General features: G+C 45.5%; 1 protein-coding gene across 1 annotated transcript in view; it reads left to right on the top strand.

Annotated features, from left to right (window-relative positions):
* Positions 1–21,686, top strand: part of SCARA5 (scavenger receptor class A member 5) — a 339,153-nt gene that overhangs the window by 270,662 nt on the left and 46,805 nt on the right. The window contains exon 7 of the mRNA XM_069728448.1: positions 11,496–11,549. Within this exon, the coding sequence (XP_069584549.1) occupies positions 11,496–11,549 (54 nt within the window). The remainder of the gene's footprint in view (positions 1–11,495; positions 11,550–21,686) is intronic.

Below are 21,686 nucleotides of genomic sequence, written 5' to 3' on the forward strand. Positions count from 1 at the left end.
AGCCAAAGATATATTTTTGTCGTGGACCACTGTAGTAACTGTGAACCAGTTGATCCCTTAGGTTCTGTGACCTCCTAAAGGTAATTTCTGGAGTGTCACCAATACATTTAGAAATGACATCGTCAAGCTGCAAAATATGCCAGTGTCTGGCGATGATGTCCCTAATTTCCTGACTTCTGGAGTTATAGTCCAGAACACATCGTACCTGGTCCTGTTGTCCGATGATCCTTTTTTGTTGCAAAAGGTCAATCCTCCGACTCCGAAAGGCTCGCTGGTATGATCTGCAAATGGTCCTCTTTCCGTATCCTCTGTCCTTAAACCGTTGAGAGAGATCCAAAGCCTGCTTTTCAAAAAGGATATCGTTAGAACAGATTCTTTTGGCACGCAGATATTGGCCAGTCGGAATGTTTCTGATCAGGTGTCGAGGATGTTGAGAAGAGGCGTGCAAGACTGAATTGGCAGAAGTACTCTTTCGGTAGAGGTCAGTTTGTAAAAAACCATCACCATCAACAAAAATCGAAATGTCCAAAAAGTCGATAGAACTAGTGCTATGTTTGTACGTAAGATTAATATTTTTGGAGTTGTTATTAAGAACAGTGAAAAAAGCATCTAGTTCATCACATGTACCCTGCCATATCATAAGCACATCATCAATGTACCTCCACCAGGAAACAACTCTGGTACTCAACTGGTGGGGGGACACCTGGAAGATCTCTCGTTCCCAAAAACCCAGAAAAAGGTTCGCATATGAGGGCGCACAAGACGCCCCCATAGCGGTACCCTGTATTTGGAGGAAAAATGAGTCCCGATAGATGAAAAAATTATGTGTTAAAATAAACCTCAGAGCCTTAATGAGGAAGACACACAGATTTTGGTGAAGGCCACTATGATTGAGAAAAAATGTAGTCACTGCCAGGCCCTCTGTATGACGAATAGATGTATACAACGACTCAATGTCGCATGTAACCAAAATCATATTGGATTCTAACTGAATCCCATCAAGTTTCCTCAAAGTATCTGTAGTGTCTTTAAGATACGAAGGTAGGGTTTCTACCAAAGATTTTAAATGGTAGTCAACAAATTTTGAAATGGGGTCGGAGATGTTATTAGTCCCAGAGACAATAGGCCTACCTGGAGGTATCAGAGGATTTTTGTGAATCTTAGGAAGGAGATAGATGCTTGCAACCGTTGGTTCGTCCGACCCCATTTCAAAATTTGTTGACTACCATTTAAAATCTTTGGTAGAAACCCTACCTTCGTATCTTAAAGACACTACAGATACTTTGAGGAAACTTGATGGGATTCAGTTAGAATCCAATATGATTTTGGTTACATGCGACGTTGAGTCGTTGTATACATCTATTCGTCATACAGAGGGCCTGGCAGCGACTACATTTTTTCTCAATCATAGTGGCCTTCACCAAAATCTGTGTGTCTTCCTCATTAAGGCTCTGAGGTTTATTTTAACACATAACTTTTTCATCTATCGGGACTCATTTTTCCTCCAAATACAGGGTACCGCTATGGGGGCGTCTTGTGCGCCCTCATATGCGAACCTTTTTCTGGGTTTTTGGGAATGAGAGATCTTCCAGGTGTCCCCCCACCAGTTGAGTACCAGAGTTGTTTCCTGGTGGAGGTACATTGATGATGTGCTTATGATATGGCAGGGTACATGTGATGAACTAGATGCTTTTTTCACTGTTCTTAATAACAACTCCAAAAATATTAATATTACGTACAAACATAGCACTAGTTCTATCGACTTTTTGGACATTTCGATTTTTGTTGATGGTGATGGTTTTTTACAAACTGACCTCTACCGAAAGAGTACTTCTGCCAATTCAGTCTTGCACGCCTCTTCTCAACATCCTCGACACCTGATCAGAAACATTCCGACTGGCCAATATCTGCGTGCCAAAAGAATCTGTTCTAACGATATCCTTTTTGAAAAGCAGGCTTTGGATCTCTCTCAATGGTTTAAGGACAGAGGATACGGAAAGAGGACCATTTGCAGATCATACCAGCGAGCCTTTCGGAGTCGGAGGATTGACCTTTTGCAACAAAAAAGGATCATCGGACAACAGGACCAGGTACGATGTGTTCTGGACTATAACTCCAGAAGTCAGGAAATTAGGGACATCATCGCCAGACACTGGCATATTTTGCAGCTTGACGATGTCATTTCTAAATGTATTGGTGACACTCCAGAAATTACCTTTAGGAGGTCACAGAACCTAAGGGATCAACTGGTTCACAGTTACTACAGTGGTCCATGACAAAAATATATCTTTGGCTCCAAAGGCCCCAAATGGGGTTGTACTCGTTGTGGCAAATGTGTGGCCTGTAAAAATATCAGCGAATCCACGGGCTTTTGCAACTCTACCATGGATAAGGATTATGTTATCACCCACACTATTACGTGTACAACGAAAGCAGTAGTCTACCATGCCACTTGCCCTTGTGGCTTGATTTATGTGGGCATGACTACACGCGAACTCTGTCGTCGGGTGCGTGAACATATCTTAGATATTGAAAAGGCCGCCACAGAGGAAGATATTCATAATCTCAAACCCATACCTCGCCATTTCAAGTCTTTCCACATGTGTGATCCCACTGGACTAATGGTTAAGGGTATTGACCGTATTTTCATTGGTCCTCGTGGCGGAAATTGGAAAAGACTTTTGGCGCAACGTGAATCAAAGTGGATACATAAATTAAATACCATAACACCGTATGGCCTTAATGACCACAATAGTTTTGTTCCTTTTCTACCAGTATAACAACATTGTTTGGGTATTTACGTAGTAGCAGATCTGTATGCTAATGCTGTTTTCTGTTGGTTGTTTTTTATCTGGTTCCGTTTTAATAAAGTTGTTTTTATATTTTTTTAGTCATTTCCCTTCCTTTTTCTTTCTTTTTTATTAGGTTTATTATTTAATTATGGTCATGTCCAGTGTACCTTCTGTCCTGGGATTGTTGATATTGGCTTCCTTCTCTTGGGACTTTCTGGATACTTTTTGGAATTACCACATCAAGCTACGTCTGGTCCCTTGATACTTCAATATTAATACTGCGAGACACTCTAGCAACTAAATTGGCTCCCTTGATGTTGTCATTATTGTTATGGTTATGTTACACGTTTTCACTTACACACTTTATTTATTTTTCTTTTATTTTTCTTTTCTTTTTGCCAGTATTTCCTCTTTTATTTATTATTTTTTCATTGCCATATTCTTACTTGATATATATATATATTCACACTTGTATATATTTTATTTTTTGTGTGGATACCAATTTGGTTCCACTCTTTCAATTTGGTTCTCACTTTCAATCACTCAGAACCCTTGTATTTATTGCATATGGTGTGCCTATACTAACATTAGTGTCATGCCAACGGTTGCTAGGTTCTCTGCGCCTGCGCGGTAGCTTTGTTCCGGTTCGGCGTTGTCATTTCCACTTCCGTTTGAATCGTGCGGACGCGCTCGCATTGTTATTATCAGGACGCCTCTCTCCCAGGTGCTGGTACTTGTTCTTATTACTTTCCTTTCCCCTCATTGGTCATGACCTCTTTATAATCACCCTCTGGCCAGTACCCAACCACCCCTGGACGAAGCATTTCATTGCGAAACGCGCGACGGGTGTGGTGGGTCCCCGGGTGCTCCTCCATGGTAACTATACCTTCTACCTATACTATGGCTACATGTATTGCTCTTTAATGAATTAGTTACTTATTTCCTTTGCTTACGTTAGCACATACTAGTGCTGTTTATTATGTATATCATTACACTTTATTAATATATATATATTTGTTGCATGTTCACCTATATTGTATAGTTGGTTAGTCTCTATACTGTTTGGAGATTTTGTTATTGTTTATTATTTTTTCATGTATGCTGTTTGTATTGCGGTTGCCCCCGAGTGAGTCCCACCCTTGCTGCTGCACTGGTGGCCACTGTCTTGTTTTTACTTATTTTATGCATATTCAATAAAGTTTGTATTTTTATACATAGTTGTTGGCCCTTTTTGTGAAGGTTTTGGCTCTTTCTTGGTGTTCTCTGTGTCAAGAAAAAGACAGAGAACTAGTTAATTAGTGTCCTGCTGCTTAGAGTAAAGCTGCAATGTATAGTAGTCAAGGATACTGGTGGGACTGCTTTAGATATTAATCATGGATTCTGTGACTGGTTCGGTTATATGTGAAGTGTATAATCATACACATGTTATAAATTATATTGGTAGGCTCACTAGGTGAGATGGATCCCCTAAGCTTGAGGTCCAGATGGACACACGGGTGTCGGTGCAGCAGGCTGGTGTTGCACAAGAAAACAGGTAACAGAGTTACTCTAAGCTGCAGGCAGATCGGAGACATCCGGGAGACCGCAGACAGTTGGCAGAATTACTGGAAGCTGCAGGCAGACAGGAAACTCCTTGGAGACCATGGACAGACAGCTGGGACTCTGGAAACCGTAGGCAGGAAGGAGATGTCCGGGAGACCACATACAAGTAGCTGAGATACTGGAAATTGTAGACAAGAGATTTCCAGGAGACCTCAGATAGGCTGCTGGGATGCTGAAAACTGTAGGCAGGCAGGAGACATCCAGGAGACCATGGATAGGTAGCTGGGATGCTGAAAACTGTTGCCAGCCAGGAAACATCCAGAAGACTATGGACAGGCAGCTGGGATTCTGGAAACTGCAGGCATGCAGGAGACTTCCTGGAGACCACAGACAGCCTGAAGAGCAGGTCAAGGTGTACCAACAAACTCAGAATTTTAGTAGCACTGAAGTCTTAATACCAAGTGTGTATTTTGATGTGCCTCATAAGGGCCTAGGCAGATGATCATACAGTAGCCCTCCAGGCCATCTGCAAAGCCCAATGTGGAGCACTAGAGAGTTTAGGGGACCAGGATGAAGAAAGAAAGCATGGATCTGGGACAGGTGCAAGATATTCATAGCTGCTATGATTGACACTGTTATTTGTACAACGTGAAGAGTAATGTTATATAGATGCTATAGATATTACACATGAATACTGTGACTGATTCTCATACATTATCTGCTCTATGAAGAGTATTATTATAGAGATTATATTAGTATACATAGATACTATGACTAATACTGTTATATATGCACTGAAGAGTGTTATTACACAAATGCAACAAAAGATACACACAGGTACTGTGAGTGGTACTGTTATATGTGAACTGTGAAGAGTATAGTTATACAGATGCTATGGATGATATTCATGGATATTGTAAGTGGTACTGTTATATGTGCAATATAAAGAGTAGTATATAGATGCTATGGATGATATTCATGGATAATGTAAGCGGTACTGTTATATGTGCACTATTATACAGATGCTATGGATGATGTACATAGCGCAGTCAGTGGCACTTACAGTATATACGAGCAATGTGAATAGTATTGTTGCCGTATATTAAGACTATAGATGAAATCTGCTCTTTCTGGTATCAAATTATAAGGATAATAATTGTGTAATGTGAGATTTGTACCATTATATAAGCACTGCATAAAATGGTATCCACAAGAACTGCCGCTGGTACTATCACCTGACCACTGTGGCACATCTGTGGTCTCTGATGTGAATGGTACTTTATAAAGTGATGATGTATTATATTACTATATTATTATACTGACACTATTATTATTTATTCTCGATCACCATTGACTCCATGGTGCTGTACATGAGGAGGGGATATATACAAAATACAAATATAAATTATAATGAACAAACTAACAATGACAGACTGATACAGAGGGCAGAGGACCCGACCCTCGCAGGCTTACAGTCTACAGGATAATGAGGGAAGGAGACCGTAAGTTGGAGGGTTGAGTTGGCTCCAGTGGTGGTGAGGTAGCAATTCCGGCAGTGGTGAGGTGACAACTCTGTTGGTGGTGAGGTGACGGCTCCAGTGGTGGTGAGATGACAACTCTGGTAGTGGTGAGAAGATAACTCCGGTGGTGGTGAAGTGACAGGTCCAGTGGTGATGAGGTGAGAGCTCCAGTGGTGGTGAGGTGGCAGTAGGGTCATTGTAGACTCTAACCTTTCTTTAAGAGATGGGTTCTCAAGTTGTGGCTGAAGGTTCCTAGTGTGGCCATAATCGTATTTATTGGGCACACAATTACAGAGGATCGGGGAAACTTGGGAGAAGTCTTGGAGACGATTGGATGAGGAACATATGAGTGTGGAGGAGAGGAGACCTTGCTAGGACTGGAAATTACGTGCAGGAAGATATCAGGAGATTAGTTTAGGTATATGGAGGAGACAGATTATGGACGGCTTTATAGATCAATGTTAGCAGTTTGAACTAGATACGCTGGAGAATTGGGAGCAAATGAATGGATTTGCAGAGGAGAGAAGTGGAGAAATAACGAGGAAAGAAGTGGATTAGTTGGACAAATGAGTTAAGAATGGACTGTAGAGGTACGAGAGTGTTAGCAGGTAGGCCACAGAGGAGGATGTTACAATAATCAGGGCAGGAGATGATGAGGGCATGCACTAACATTTTGGTGCTTTCAGTGTTGACGAAAGGACATTTCTGGAAATATTTTTCAATTGGAGGCGGCAGGAGGTGGCGAGAGCTTGGATGTGTTGTGTGAAGGAGAGAGCAAAGTCGAGGGTTATCCAGAAGAAGCGGACTTCCGTTACAGGGGAAAGCAAAATGTAATTTATTGTGATCAATAGGTCAGGTAGGGGAATCAGGTGAGATTGAGGAAAGATGGTGAGTTCCGTTTTGCCCGCATTGAGGTTTAGAAAATCTGATGAGAAGAAGGACGATATGGCTGATAGACACTCTGGAATTCTGGACACCAGAGAGGTGACGTCTGGGCCAGAGAGGTAGATCTGCGTGTCATCAGCATATATCTGCTACTGGACGCCATGGGACTTTATGGGTTGTCACAGGCCAAAGGTATAAAGTGAGAAGAGTAGGGATCCCAGGATAGAGCTTTGAGGGACTCCCACAGAGAAAAAGCAGGAGGACGAGGTAGTGTGGAAGTGGGAGACACTGAATGTGCGTTTAGAACAATATGAGGAGATAGGGCAAGGTCTTTGACACCAAGGGACGAGAGGATTTATACTAGAAGGAAATGGTCAACTGTGTTGAAGGTAGAGGACTGATCTAGAAGAAGGAGGATAGAGAATTATCAGTTTTGCGGTTAGTAAGTCGTTATTCGGGGCCGTTTCAGTGGAGTGGTGGGGATGGAAGCTGAATTGTAGGTTGTCAAGAACTGAGTTAGATGAGAAGTGGGAGAAAACTTCAGCATGGACAGGTTGTTCGAGAAGTTTGGAGGAGAACGGGAGCAGCAATATGGGAGGATAGCTGGACGTAGAGGTCTGGTCGAGGAATGGTTTCTTTAGAATAGGTGTGATGATGGCATGTTTGAAAGCAGAAGGGAAGGTACCAGAAGTTAATGATTGAAGAGATGGGTTAGGGCCGGGATAAGGGTGGTGGTGAGGATGGGTGAGAGGTCTGATGGGGTCAAGTGCACAAGTAGTTAGGAGGTGTGATTTGGAGAAATGATAAGTAAGCTCTCCTTTAGTGATGGTGGGGAGGAAGGTTTGGAGGAAGTGGAGCGCCCCCAGACCCAGGACCACGCGTTCTCGGTACCGGGCCTCTCTGGTTCGGTTCTGAAGCTGTCACGGTGGCTATACCCGGTCCGTGACCCTGCTAAGGGGCGTCCAATATAGGTGGTACAGTCTGTCAGGGATTCGTGATGCCACCTGTGATGTTCGGTCAGGGTGACCGACGCTGCTGTGGGGTCCGCTGGGGTGATGGAATGGCAGCTGGATGGTATACCTTCCCACAGGTGAAGTGTGTCCCCAGGGCTTCCCAGTAAGGTGGATGGTGATGGTGTGGGGTGCAGTCAATAACGAGGACACAAGGTTGCAGTCTCTTTACCTCTTTACTGAAGACTTCAGGATCCTCAATCCAGAGCACGCTTAACAGGGCTATCAGAGACCGGCCGGTCCGATGGGCACATCCAGAGTTCCCTTTGCAGGTGGAAATCGTTGCCTACCAATAGCGCCTGTGTGTTGTAGTGCTACCCTGCTGAGCATTCGGAATAGTCCTCACAACTTCTGTTCTCGTTCATTCGTTCTTTCTAATGTGTTCCAGATGTTTCTAGTTCAACGTCCCCCAGGTATGATATGGCTAGGACGCACCCGTATGACGGGAAGGCCTGGAGGTCTTCCGGGACCCTAGAGACACCCCTCTCCCACTGTTGCCCCCTATGTCTTCGTGGGTGTTTAGGTGAGACAGCCAACCTATAATTAACTGTCCTGCGGAGTTTGAAGTAAGGCGTAGCGTCAGTTACTCCCTCGGTGTTCCGGCCACCGGCTACGCGCCTCAGTAGGATGTTGCCTCGGTCTCACGGCACGACTCCTACTGGTTCTCCTTTGTGCTTGATCTCGTTTCTCACTGTCTCACAATATCCTTCGCTTCGTGTCTCTTTCTTAGGATACCGCCGCGGGGTGTGCAGGCGCGGTTCCGTAACGTTCTGATCTGGTCGCTAGGTGCCTGCCAGGTTCCCACGCCTGACATGGACCCCCCTGTGTCTTCTCCCTGCAACACCCCCTGCCACGGGATGTTGCCTGAATCCAACCCAGTCAGCTTCTGACTAGCTTTCTATCCAACCCCTAGTTTTACCAGTGTGAGGAGGGGCCCAATAAATAAAGCCTTTTGCTCCCCCTAGTGGCCGGAGTATGAAGTGTAATGTGTGCTGGTGATATCTGGTCAGTGGAATACCTTCAGTGCCATCAGACGTACCATCACTCCCCTTAGTGGCAGAGTGTCATACTGCAACGACCAGATCTCTGGGGCGCTGCAGAAGGGGAATGGTCTGTTATATGGAGGGGTTGTGGTGACTGTGCAGTAAAGACTAATATTTACTAATTACTAATATTAGTGAATAGACAGGGGAAAGCACTTGGCCCTATTCTTCTCTATTGATGAAGGTTCACTTTAAATACTTAAAGGAATGTTCTTAGCAATCCATGCCTGTACAAAGAATGATTCCTAGTGAATCAAAGCTTACCCCGGACTGTTCGGAACAAGTGCAGTATAAAATAAATGGCCCACAGCCCCGCCGCGAAGGAAGTGGAGCGGGGTCCCATGTGAGGAATTACACATTCCAGCGGAGTCCCTGCCCCCAATAAATATCCCAACACTCTCTGTGTTATGTAACCGGATCCTTCCCCCAGATAATCATGGCTGACCGTTCACATGAGGAACATGCCGGAGACGCACCCATTATTGTACTGACAGCTGTATACATGGCGGGAGATGGATGGAGATATTGAATTTCCTCATACAATGTACGTGATACAGTGCATTAGACAAGGAATCGGAAAGTGATGAGTTGATGCAGCAACAATCAATGTGTAGCGCCTGCTGCCGGTTACTGCAGAACAGCTGCTATTCAAAGGAATACTGCAGAATCCGGCCACTACTCATCGAAGAGAGCCGCGTTCAGTGTGTTTCCATCCAGCCGCCACCAGAATGAATAATAGCTGATCAGTGGGGTGCCAGTTGTCAGACCCCACCGGCCTCATACTGATGACCTATCCTAAACAAAAGGACCTCAATATAGTGCGACTTAAGTTGTAGATTAAAAAGTAAAATCAGAGCTATGAATAACACAATGGGATTGTGTCACATAGTTACTGCAATAATCATCGCAATGTGACACTGGGCTGCTCACAAATACAGCGGCATGTAAAAGTTTGGGCACCCCTGGTCAAAATTACTGTTGTCAAGTTGAAGATGAAATTATCTCTAAAAGGGGTAAAGTTATGGATGAAACAATAACTTTGCATTTTAGGCAACTATATATATATATATATATATATATATATATATATATATATTCATCTTTTAAAATTTAGTACAGCCATGAGTCTTCTTGGGAATGATGCAACAAGTTTTTCCCCCCTGGATTTGGGGATCCTCGGCCATTCTTCCTTGCAGATCCTCTCCAGTTCCGTCAGGTTGGATGGTGTAAGTTGGTGGACGCCATTTTCAGGTCTCTCCAGAGATGCTCCATTGGGTTTAGGTCAGGGCTCTAGCTGGGCCAGTCAAGAATGGTCACAGAGTTGTTCTGAAGCCGCTCCTTTGTTATTTTAGCTGTGTGCTTAGGGTCATTGTCTTGTTGGAAGGTGAACCTTCGTCCAAGTCTGAGGTCCAGAGCACTCTGAAAGAGGTTTTCATCCAGGACATCTCTGTACTTGGCCACATTCATGTTTCCTTCAATGACAACCAGTCGCCCTGTCCCTGCAGCTGAAAAACACCCCCATAGCATGATGCTGCCACCACCATGTTTCACTGTAGGGATTGTATTGGGCAGGTGATGAGCAGTGTCTGGTTTCCTCCACACATACCGCTTAGAATTATTACCAAAAAGGTCTATCTTCATCTCATCAGACCAGAGAATCTTATTTCTCATAGTCTGGAGTCCTTCATGTGTTTTTTAGCAAACTCTATGCCGCTTTCATATGTCTTGCACTGAGGAGAGGCTTCCGTCGGGCCACTCTGCCATAAAGTCCTGACTGGTGGAGGCTGCAGTGATAGTTGACTTTGTGGACCTTTCTCCCATCTCTCTACTGCATCTCTGGAGCTCAGCCACAGTGATCTTGGGGTTCTTCTTTACCTCTCTCACCAAGGCTCTTTTCCCACGATTGCTCAGTTTGGCTGGACGGCCGGGTCTAGGAAGACTTCTGGTGGTCGCAAACTTCTTCCATTTAATGATTATGGAGGCCACTGTGCTCTTAGGAACCTTGAGTCCTGCAGAAATTCTGTTGTAACCTTGTCCAGATCTGTGCCTTGCCACAATTCTGTCTCTGAGCTCCTTGGCCAGTTCCTTTGACCTCATGATTCTCATTTGGTCTGACATGCACTGTGAGCTGCGAGTTCTTATATAGACAGGTGTGCGCCTTTCCAAATCAAGTCCGATCAGTTTAATTACACACGGCTGGAGTCCAATGAAGGAGTAGAACCATCTCAAGGAGGATCACAAGGAAATGGACAGCATGTAACTTACATATGAGTTTCTGAGCAAAGGGGCTGAATACTTATGTGATATTTCAGTTTTTCTTTTTTAATAAATTTGCAATAATTTCTACATTTCTGTTTTTTTTCAGCCAAGATGGGGTGCAGAGTGCACATTAATGAGAAAAAAATGATTTTACCAATTGGCTGCAATGAAACAAAGAGTGAAAAATTTAGAGGGGTCTGAATACTTTCCGTACCCACTATATGTATACACAGAACATACACATATATGTATACACACTATCACTATTATCAGTGTAGCTCCTGTTATAAATGTTTCTGGCACTCAAGGGAGTTGGAGCCCTGAGCAATTGCCGAGGTCTGGACCCCTGACTGGAGAAAACCTATCACACATCAAGTGTCATTAAAAATTTCACCAAGGATGATATATTGTGTTTATAGTAATTGTTTTTGTTTTCTTTTTTAGGTGAAACTGGCCAAAGAGGACTGAAGGGCGAGAAAGGAGACAGAGGAGAACTAGGTGAGAGACGGACGATGAGCGTCACGTTTTTCAGTTATTAATGACTATTAAATGGTTAAAACATGGCGGACCACACAACTGAACGGTAAATAACAGGAAATATCTACATTTGAAAAAAAAAACAAATATGTCTCCATACTGAGCTCCCAAGATCAGAGGAAATATAAGGTACCTCTAGAAATCAATAAGTATCCACAAGGGCTGTTACTCTACACAAGCAGGACCCTGTCCAAAAGAGCTGACCCTCTACCGGAGAGTGTAATGTTTTGGGGCAGTGCGGTCCCGCACCCATTTGCTGCAGCATGAGAGAAGACCAGCGAGCAGGTGTAAGAGGATATAATATGGAGCAGTGACCAGTGGTAAATATGGTGAAGCTCGGGATGATGGAGGACATACAGGACGGTGCACCATTGTGCTCTGTAGATTAGTAGGAGAGTCATGAATATTACTCTACAGTAGACCGGTAACCGGAGAGCCGCGGCGTCAGTACAATTCATTAACACGCACGCTATTTGCTAAGTTTAGGTCATGTTAGTCTTACAGATTCATCTGGCTCAGTCGTGTCCTTGATATCTGCAGTGAACCTAGAGCGAAACGCGTGCATAACTTTAGCCTAAGTCATGTAATCGGATCCAGAAACAGGAGAGAGGTCACATCCCCTGTGAACGCGTTTCGCAGCCGCCATCCTGATATTATTGTTTCATCCGTGAACAGAACCTCATTGTGTTGAGAGAGCCTCGCAGGAGAAAAAAAGACACTTTCCCTAACGGAAAACAGCACAGGAGCGAAAAATGTGCATCTGTTTTCTCCTCACGAATGTCTCGTCTCCTGGAGCTTTTCTGGGCAGGCGTGCTAGGATGGACGGGACTTATTTCCAGTTCGGATGTCTCAGTTTCGGTCCAGGGCCGACAAAGCACATGTCCATATCAGTCACTGACTCTCATCCCGGTGGCGATGAAATTGGCGCCATGTGTGACATCACATGTATCAGTATACTTGGCGGTTGCCATACTTCTCCGTAGACGAGTGACTTTAGTTGGCATTTTCCACCAGTTTTGGTTGGCGATACTTGGATTTTTTGCAGTCTCTCACCTTAAAAAATGCCTTTTAACCTTCACCCCTATAAAACACCCACTAGCAGTGTACCTGTTACTGGTATGGTGCTTGTGACAATAACTTTTAGTCCATTCGAAAATGAGGGGTCTTCAGTGCACCCATGGTGGGGCTGTGAGCTAAGTGCACCATTTTGCCAAGGTGCAAATTAATGGGGCATAACGGTGCACCTACTGTAGCTCATGGCCACTCCATTGGTGCCGCGAAGACTCTGTATTTGTATATGGATTCAGTTATTTTTACAAGCATTGCACCAGCGACAAATTTTTATAAGGGTTAAGTCCCCTATATTCCTGTATTTTGGGTGTGACAGACTCCCTTTAACACTTGGAGGTATCTATGGAATGGGACTCAACTGGTACGGTGAGAGACATGTCAAGCATGACCGTTGACAATGAAGATCCACCACTGGGGTCTGGACGATCATTAATTTCAGTTCTGGCCATACAGAGGAACTAAACTCTTGTCCATGTGGCCAATGAACAAGATATCCAAAGGATTGGATTTCATCTCATAACTTTCCACCAACCAAAGCAACACCAGAGAAATCTGGAGGAACCTTCTAACACTTCCCACATTTCCTGGCTGACGTTGGCTCCCTTTCTCTCTCCCTTAACTGCTTGTCTCCCGGCTGACGTTGGCTCCCTATCTCCTTCCCTTGACTGCTTGTCTTCCAGCTGATGTTGGCTCCCTATCTCCCTACCTGGACTGCTTGTCTTCCAGCTGATGTTGGCTCCCTATCTCCCTACCTGGACTGCTTGTCTTGCAGCTGACGTTGGCTCCCGATCTCCCTCCCTTGACTGCTTTTCTCCCCGCTGACATTGGCTCCCTATCTCCTTCCCTTGACTGCTTGTCTTCCAGCTGACGTTGGCTTCCGATCTCCCTCCCTTGATTGCCTGTCTTCCAGCTGACGTTGGCGCCATATCTCCCTCCCTTCACTGCTTGTCTCCTGGCTGATGTTGGCTCCCTATCTCCCTCCCTTGACTGCTTGTCTTCCAGCAGACGTTGGCTCCCTATCTCCCTCCCTTGACTGCTTTTCTCCCGGCTGACATTGGCTCCCTATCTCCTTCCCTTGACTGCTTGTCTTCCAGCTGACGTTGGCTCCCGATCTCCCTCCCTTGATTGCCTGTCTTCCAGCTGACGTTGGTGCCATATCTCCCTCCCTTGACTGCTTGTGTCCTGGCTGATGTTGGCTCCCTATCTCCCTCCCTTGACTGCTTGTCTTCCAGCAGACGTTGGCTCCCTATCTCCCTCCCTTGACTGCTTGTCTTCCGGCTGACATAGGCTCCCTATCTCCTTCCCTTGACTTCTTGTTTTCCAGCTGACGTTGGCTCCCGATCTCCCTCCCTTGACTGCTTGTCTCCTGGCTGACGATGGCTCCCTATCTCCCTCCCTTGACTGCTTGTCTCCTGGCTGACATTGGCTCCCTATTTCCTTCCCTTGACTGCTTGTCTTCCAGCTGACGTTGGCTCCCGATCCCCCTCCCTTGATTGCCTGTCTTCCAGCTGACATTGGCGCCCTATCTCCCTCCCTTGACTGCTTGTCTCCTAGCTGATGTTGGCTCCCTATCTCCCTCCCTTGACTGCTTGTCTTCCAGCAGACGTTGGCTCCCTATCTCCTTCCCTTGACTGCTTGTCTCCTGGCTGACGTTGGCTTCCTATCTCCCTCCCTTGACTGCTTGTCTTCCAGCTGACGTTGGCTCCCGATCTCCCTCCCTTGACTGCTTGTCTTCCAGCTGACGTTGGCTCCCTATCTCCCTCCCTTGACTGCTTGTCTCCCGGCTGACGATGGCTCACTATCTCCCTCCCTTGACTGCTTGTCTTCCAGCTGACGTTGGCTCCTGATCTCCCTCCCTTGACTGCTTGTCTTCCAGCTGTCGTTGGCTCCCTATCTCCCTCCCTTGACTGCTTGGGTCCCGGCAGGCTCCCTGTCTTCTTTTCCCAACTCCCAGTCTCTTGGCTGTTCCTGACTCCCTGTCTCGCTCCTCTTACTCCCTGACTTCTGGCCACCCCAGATTCCTTATCTCCAGCTCCCTCCCCTGACTCTCTGTCTCACAGCTGCTGCCACCTATCCCAACTCTCTGTCTTCCTCTTCCGACTACCTGACTCCCGGCTGTCCACGACTCCCTGCCTCCTTTCTGTGACTCCTTGTTTTACTGCCATCACCGGCTCTCTGTCTCCTTCTACTGACACCCTTTCTCTGTCGCCACTGACTCCCTATCTCCCTCTCTGACTCCCTGTCCTCTGCCTCCCTGCTTACTGTCTCCCTCACCCCAACTCCCTTTCTCCTGACCAGATTCCTACAAGAACTGCTCAATATGTAGAAAGGTATCTAATGACCGACACATGGACCCCTGTCCCCTTCCCATCATCACTACACACAATCAGCCACACATCTTTTTCATAATTCTATACAACCACTATTGATGGAATTTACATGTAAATTCATCTACATTGTGGAAAATATCTTTAATTATTTTAATTTAATTAAAGCAAAAAAGAAACTTCTCTGCCAACAAAAATCACAAGAATCAGATCCGTACATTACATAGCGGAGAATGTGAAGTCCCTTCGTGGCGATGACTCCTAACACTGCATCCTGGGACCCTAGATCTGAGGTTTTCTCCCCAATCACCTTTATTTTCTTGGTAGGAAAATCCAAGTCTGTTATAGAAAACCCCTTAATATGCAGAAAAATGGAATTAAAGGGAATGTGTCAGTCAAATCAATCCTCCTGAGCCGTCTATATGGACATGTAGGTCATAGGAAGCTGAATAAAATGATACCTTGATATCTATAATCCAATAACTTATTACAGAGAAATCCACATTTTTCTTAACATGTAAATGAACTGTTAAAATCTATGGGCGGAACATAGATCTCCCCGAGAATCTGCCTCCAGAGATAAAGGGGGTTACCAGTGTGAGACATGTAAGGACTGACAGTCTGCTCTCCTGATCTATATGTCTCACACTGGTAACACCCCCTTTATCTCTGGAGGCAGATTCTCTGGGAGCAGAGACTGGAGATTCTCCTTCCGTGGAGGTGCAGGACATGGTACTGTCTCCTTTGACAGCAGAAGCAGAGGTGAGGTACTTGGCTTCAACATTGCAGTAATAGGTAAAAGTCTCTGCAATTCTCCTCCAATCGTCCTTCTCTTGGCCACTCGATAACATTACATGCTGCCCCTCTTTATCCACTTTTCAGCCACATCTCACTCCTCTTCAGCAGGTTAACACGCTGTAGCATTTACTCAGCATCCATGTACACAGGCCACTCTGGTGATACGGCTCAGCATCCCTTCACCTGGGATAAATCTGTCTCTCTTTACTTTAGGGGGCATTCCTCATCCCTACTCTCTGGCTACCTCACCAATACTCTATAGCTACCTCACCCCTACTCTCTGACTACTTCACCTCTACTCTCTGACTACTTCACCTCTACTCTCTGGCCATCTCACCCCTACGCTATAGCTACCTCACCTCTACTCTCTGACTACTTCACCCCTACTCTGTGGCTACCTCACCCCTACTCTATAGCTACCTCACCCCTACTCTCTGGCTACCTCACCCCTACTCTCAGGCTTCCTTACCCCTACTCTCTGGCTACCTCACCCCTACTCTCTGGCTACCTCACCCCTACTCTCTGACTACCTCACATCTACTCTCTGACTACTTCACCCCTACTCTATAGCTACCTCACCCCTACTCTCTGACTACTTCACCCCTACTCTCTGACTACTTCACCCCTACTCTATAGCTACCTCACCCCTACTCTCTGGCTACCTCACCCCTACTCTCAGGCTTCCTTACCCCTACTCTCTGGCTACCTCACCCCTACTCTCTGGCTACCTCACCCCTACTCTCTGACTACCTCACATCTACTCTCTGACTACTTCACCCCTACTCTATAGCTACCTCACCCCTACTCTCTGACTACTTCACCCCTACTCTCTGACTACTTCACCCCTACTCTATAGCTACCTCACCCCTACTCTCTGGCTACCTCACCCCTACTCTCTGGCTACCTCACCCCTACTCTCTGACTGCTGTTGTGAATTCTGCTTTTGGGTTCCCTCCAGTGGTTGAAGGTGGGGATGCAGTTGTCTCTGAGTCACAGTCCTGGCCAGTTGTATCTGCTGATTGCAGTATATTTAGGTGTGCAGGATTCATTAGTCCTTGCCAGTTGTCAATATTTCTTGTGAAGTGTTGGATCACTTTCTGGCTTCTCCTGCTTAGCTGCCAATTCAGCAAAGATAAGTCTGTTTCTTTTTCTGTGGCACACATGCAGTGTGCTTATATTCTGTGCTATTCATTTGTTTTTCTCTTGTCCAGCTTAGACTGTGTCAGTGTTTTTTCAGTCTTGTTGGATTCACTGGAGTTGCAGATATATGCTCCACATTTTTAGTTAGATGGTGGAGTTTTAGTATTTACTGCTGTGGATATTTTTGGAAGGATTTTAATACTGACCGCTTAGTATCCTGTCCTATACTTTCCTATTTTAGCTAGACTGGCCTCTTTTGCTAAATCCTGTTTCCTGCCTACGTGTGTCTTTTCCTCTACTGCTCACAGTCAATATTTGTGGGGGGCTGCCTATCCTTTGGGGTTCTGCTCTGAGGCAAGGTAGATTTCCTATTTCCATCTATAGGGGTATTTACTCCTGCGGCTGTGACGAGGTGTCTAGGTTTTGTTAAGATCAGGATTTGCGGGCAGTATAGTTACCACCTACTCCAGTGAAAGTTTTCATGCTGCTCCAAGGTCACCTGATCATAACAGTACAACTGGCCCATAATGAGTTAAATACATCTCAGAAGAAGGGAAGAAAGGTCTTGAGCCATTTTTTTTTCTTCAGTCTACTTTGTCTTCTCTTCCCTCTTTATCTCTGGGTGGCTGAAGAGTCTTGTGCTAGCATGAATGTTCAGGAAATAGCTTCTCGTGTAGACCAGCTTGCTGCTAGGTTACAGGGTATTTCTGATTATATTGTTCAGACTCCTGTTTTAGAACCGAAGATTCCTACTCCTGATTTGTTTTTTGGTGACAGGTCCAAATTTTTGAGTTTTAAAAACAACTGTAAACTGTTTTTTGCTTTGAGACTTCGATCCTCCGGTGATTCCATTCAGCAGGTTAAAATCGTCATCTCCCTGCTGCGTGGCGACCCGCAGGATTGGGCATATTCCCTGGAATCTGGGAATCCGGCTTTGCTTAATGTAGACTCCTTTTTTCAGGCTTTGGGATTATTATATGATGAACCTAATTCTCTGGATCAAGCTGAGAAGACCTTGTTGGCCCCGTCTCAGGGTCAAGAGGCGGCAGAATTGTATTGTCAGAAATTCAGAAAATGGTCTGTGCTGACTAAATGGAATAATGATGCTTTGGCGGCGAGTTTCAGAAAGGGTCTTTCTGAATCCGTTAAAGATATTATGGTGGGGTTTCCCACGCCTTCCGGTCTGAGTGATTCTACGTCTCTGGCCATTCAGATTGACCGGCGCTTGCGGGAGCGCAGAACTGTGTGCGCTGTGGCGTTATCCTCAGAGCAAATTCCTGAGCCAATGCAGTGTGAAAGGATTCTGTCTAGAACCGAACGACAAGGTTTCAGACGTCAGAATAGGTTGTGTTATTATTGTGGCGACGCTTCTCATGTCATTTCTGTCTGCCCTAAGCGGACAAAGAGGATCGCTAGTTCATTTACCATCAGTACTGTACAACCTAAATTTCTGTTATCTGTGTCCTTGATCTGCTCATTGTCATCATTTTCTGTCATGGCGTTTGTGGATTCAGGCGCCGCCTTGAACTTAATGGACTTTGAGTTTGCCAGGCGTTGTGGTTTTCCCTTGCAGCCATTGCAGAACCATATTCCTTTAAGGGGCATTGATGTTACACCCTTGGCTAAAAATAAGCCCCAGTTTTGGACACAGGTGACCATGCGCATGGCGCCAGCCCATCAGGAAGATTGTCGATTTCTGGTGTTGCATAATTTGCATGATGCTATCGTGCTGGGTTTTCCGTGGTTGCAGGTACATAATCCTGTGTTGGATTGGAAGTCCATGTCTGTGACTAGTTGGGGTTGTCAGGGGGTTCATAATGATGTTCCTTTGATGTCAATCTTCTCTTCTTCCTCTTCTGAAATTCCAGAGTTTTGTCTGATTTTCAGGATGTATTCGATGAGCCCAAGTCCAGTTTCCTTCCACCGCATAGGGACTGTGATTGTGCTATTGACTTGATTCCAGTTTCCTAAGGGCCGACTTTTCAACCTGTCTGTGCCTGAACATACCGCCATGCGGAATTATATTAAGGAGTCTTTGGAGAAGGGGCATATTCGGCCATCTTCTTCACCGTTGGGAGCAGGGTTCTTTTTTGTTGCTAAAAAAGATGGTTCCTTGAGACCCTGTATTGATTATCGCCTCTTGAAAAAGATCACGGTCAAGTTTCAATATCCTTTACCTTTTGCTTTCCGATTTGTTTGCTAGGATTAAGGGAGCTAGTTGGTTTATGAAGATTGACCTTCATGGGGCATATAATCTTGTTCGTATTAAGCAGGGTGATGAATGGAAAACTGCGTTTAACACGCCCGAAGGCCATTTTGAATACCTTGTGATGCCATTCGGACTCTCTAATGCTCCATCTGTTTTTCAGTCCTTCATGCATGATATCTTCCGGGTTTATCTTGATAAATTCTTGATTGTATATTTGGACGATATTTTGATTTTTTCCGATGATTGGGAGTCTCATGTGCAACAGGTCAGGATGGTATTTCAGATCCTTCGTGACAATGCTTTGTTTGTGAAAGGGTCTAAGTGTCTCTTTGGGGTGCAGAAGGTTTCTTTTTTGGGCTTTATTTTTTCTCCCTCGTCTATAGAGATGGATCCGGTTAAGGTTCAGGCCATTCATGATTGGATTCAGCCCACATCCGTGAAGAGCCTTCAGAAATTTTTGGGTTTTGCAAATTTTTATCGCCGTTTCATTGCTAATTTTTCCAGCGTGGTTAAACCCTTGACCGATTTGACGAAGAAAGGCGCTGATGTGGCGAATTGGTCCTCTGCGGCTGTTTCTGCCTTTCAGGAGCTTAAACGTCGATTTACTTCTGCTCCGGTGTTGCGCCAACCGGATGTTTCTCTTCCGTTTCAGGTTGAGGTTGACGCTTCTGAGATTGGGGCAGGGGCCGTTTTGTCTCAGAGGGATCCTGTTGGTTCCTTAATGAAACCGTGTGCCTTCTTTTCCTGTAAGTTTTCGCCTGCTAAACGCAATTATGATGTCGGCAATCGGGAGTTGTTGGCTATGAAGTGGGCGTTTGAGGAGTGGCGACACTGGCTTGAGGGAGCTAAGCACCGTATTGTGGTCTTGACCGATCATAACAATTTGATTTACCTCGAGTCTGCCAAATGGCTGAATCCTAGACAGGCTCGATGGTCCTTGTTTTTTTCCCGTTTTGATTTCGTGGTCTCGTACCTCCCGGGTTCTAAGAATATTAAGGCTGATGCGCTCTCTAGGAGTTTTTTCCCTGATTCTCCTGAGGTCTTAGAACCAGTCGGTATTCTGAAAGAAGGGGTGGTCCTTTCTGCCATTTCCCCTGATTTACGACGGGTTCTTCAGCAATTTCAGGCTGACAAACCTGACCGCTGTCCTGTGGGGAAACTGTTTGTTCCTAACAGATGGACTAGTAGAGTGATTTCTGAGGTTCACTGTTCCGTGTTGGCTGGTCATCCTGGAATTTTTGGTACCAGAGACTTGGTTGGTAGGTCCTTTTGGTGGCCTTCTTTGTCGCGTGATGTGCGTTCCTTTGTGCAGTCCTGCGGGACTTGTGCGCGGGCCAAGCCTTGTTGTTCCCGTGCTAGTGGGTTGCTTTTGCCATTGCCAGTCCCTGAGAGACCTTGGACGCATATTTCGATGGATTTTATTTCTGATCTTCCGGTCTCCCAGAAGATGTCTGTTATCTGGGTTGTTTGTGACCGGTTTTCTAAGATGGTTCATTTGGTGCCTTTGCCTAAATTGCCTTCCTCTTCAGATTTGGTTCCGTTGTTTTTTCAGCATGTGGTTCGGTTGCATGGTATTCCGGAGAATATTGTGTCTGACAGAGGTTCCCAGTTTGTTTCTAGATTTTGGCGGGCCTTTTGTGCTAGGATGGGCATTGATTTGTCTTTTTCTTCTGCATTTCATCCTCAGACAAATGGCCAGACCGAGCGAACTAACCAGACTTTGGAGACTTATTTGAGATGCTTTGTGTCTGCTGATCAGGATGATTTGGTGGCCTCCTTGCCATTGGCCGAGTTTGCCCTTAATAATCGGGCTAGTTCGGCTACTTTGGTTTCGCCTTTCTTTTGTCATTTTGGTTTTCATCCTCGTTTTTCTTCTGGGCAGGTTGAGCCTTCTGACTGTCCTGGTGTGGATTCTCTGGTTGACAGGTTGCAGCAGATTTGGGCTCATGTGGTGGACAATTTGGTGTTGTCTCAGGAGGAGGCTCAACGTTTTGCTAACCGTCGTCGGTGTGTTGGTTCCCGGCTTCGGGTTGGGGATCTGGTCTGGTTGTCTTCCCGTCATGTTCCTATGAAGGTTTCTTCCCCTAAGTTTAAGCCTTGGTTTATTGGTCCTTATAAGATTTCTGAGATTATTAATCCGGTGTCTTTTCGTTTGGCGCTTCCGGCCTCTTTTGCTATCCATAATGTCTTCCATAGATCTTTATTGCGGAAATATGTGGTACCCGTTGTTCCCTCTGTTGATCCTCCGGCCCCTGTGTTGGTTGATGGAGAGTTGGAGTATGTGGTTGAGAAGATTTTGGATTCTCGTTTTTCGAGGCGGAGGCTTCAGTACCTTGTCAAATGGAAGGGTTATGGCCAGGAGGAAAATTCTTGGGTTTTTGCCTCTGATGTCCATGCTGCTGATTTGGTCCGTGCCTTTCATCTGGCTCATCCTGATCGTCCTGGGGGCCCTGGTGAGGGTTCGGTGACCCCTCCTCAAGGGGGGGTACTGTTGTGAATTCTGCTTTTGGGTTCCCTCCAGTGGTTGAAGGTCGGAATGCAGTTGTCTCTGAG

This window comes from Ranitomeya imitator, chromosome 5 (genome assembly GCF_032444005.1).
Source record: "Ranitomeya imitator isolate aRanImi1 chromosome 5, aRanImi1.pri, whole genome shotgun sequence".
Taxonomy (NCBI): domain Eukaryota; kingdom Metazoa; phylum Chordata; class Amphibia; order Anura; family Dendrobatidae; genus Ranitomeya; species Ranitomeya imitator.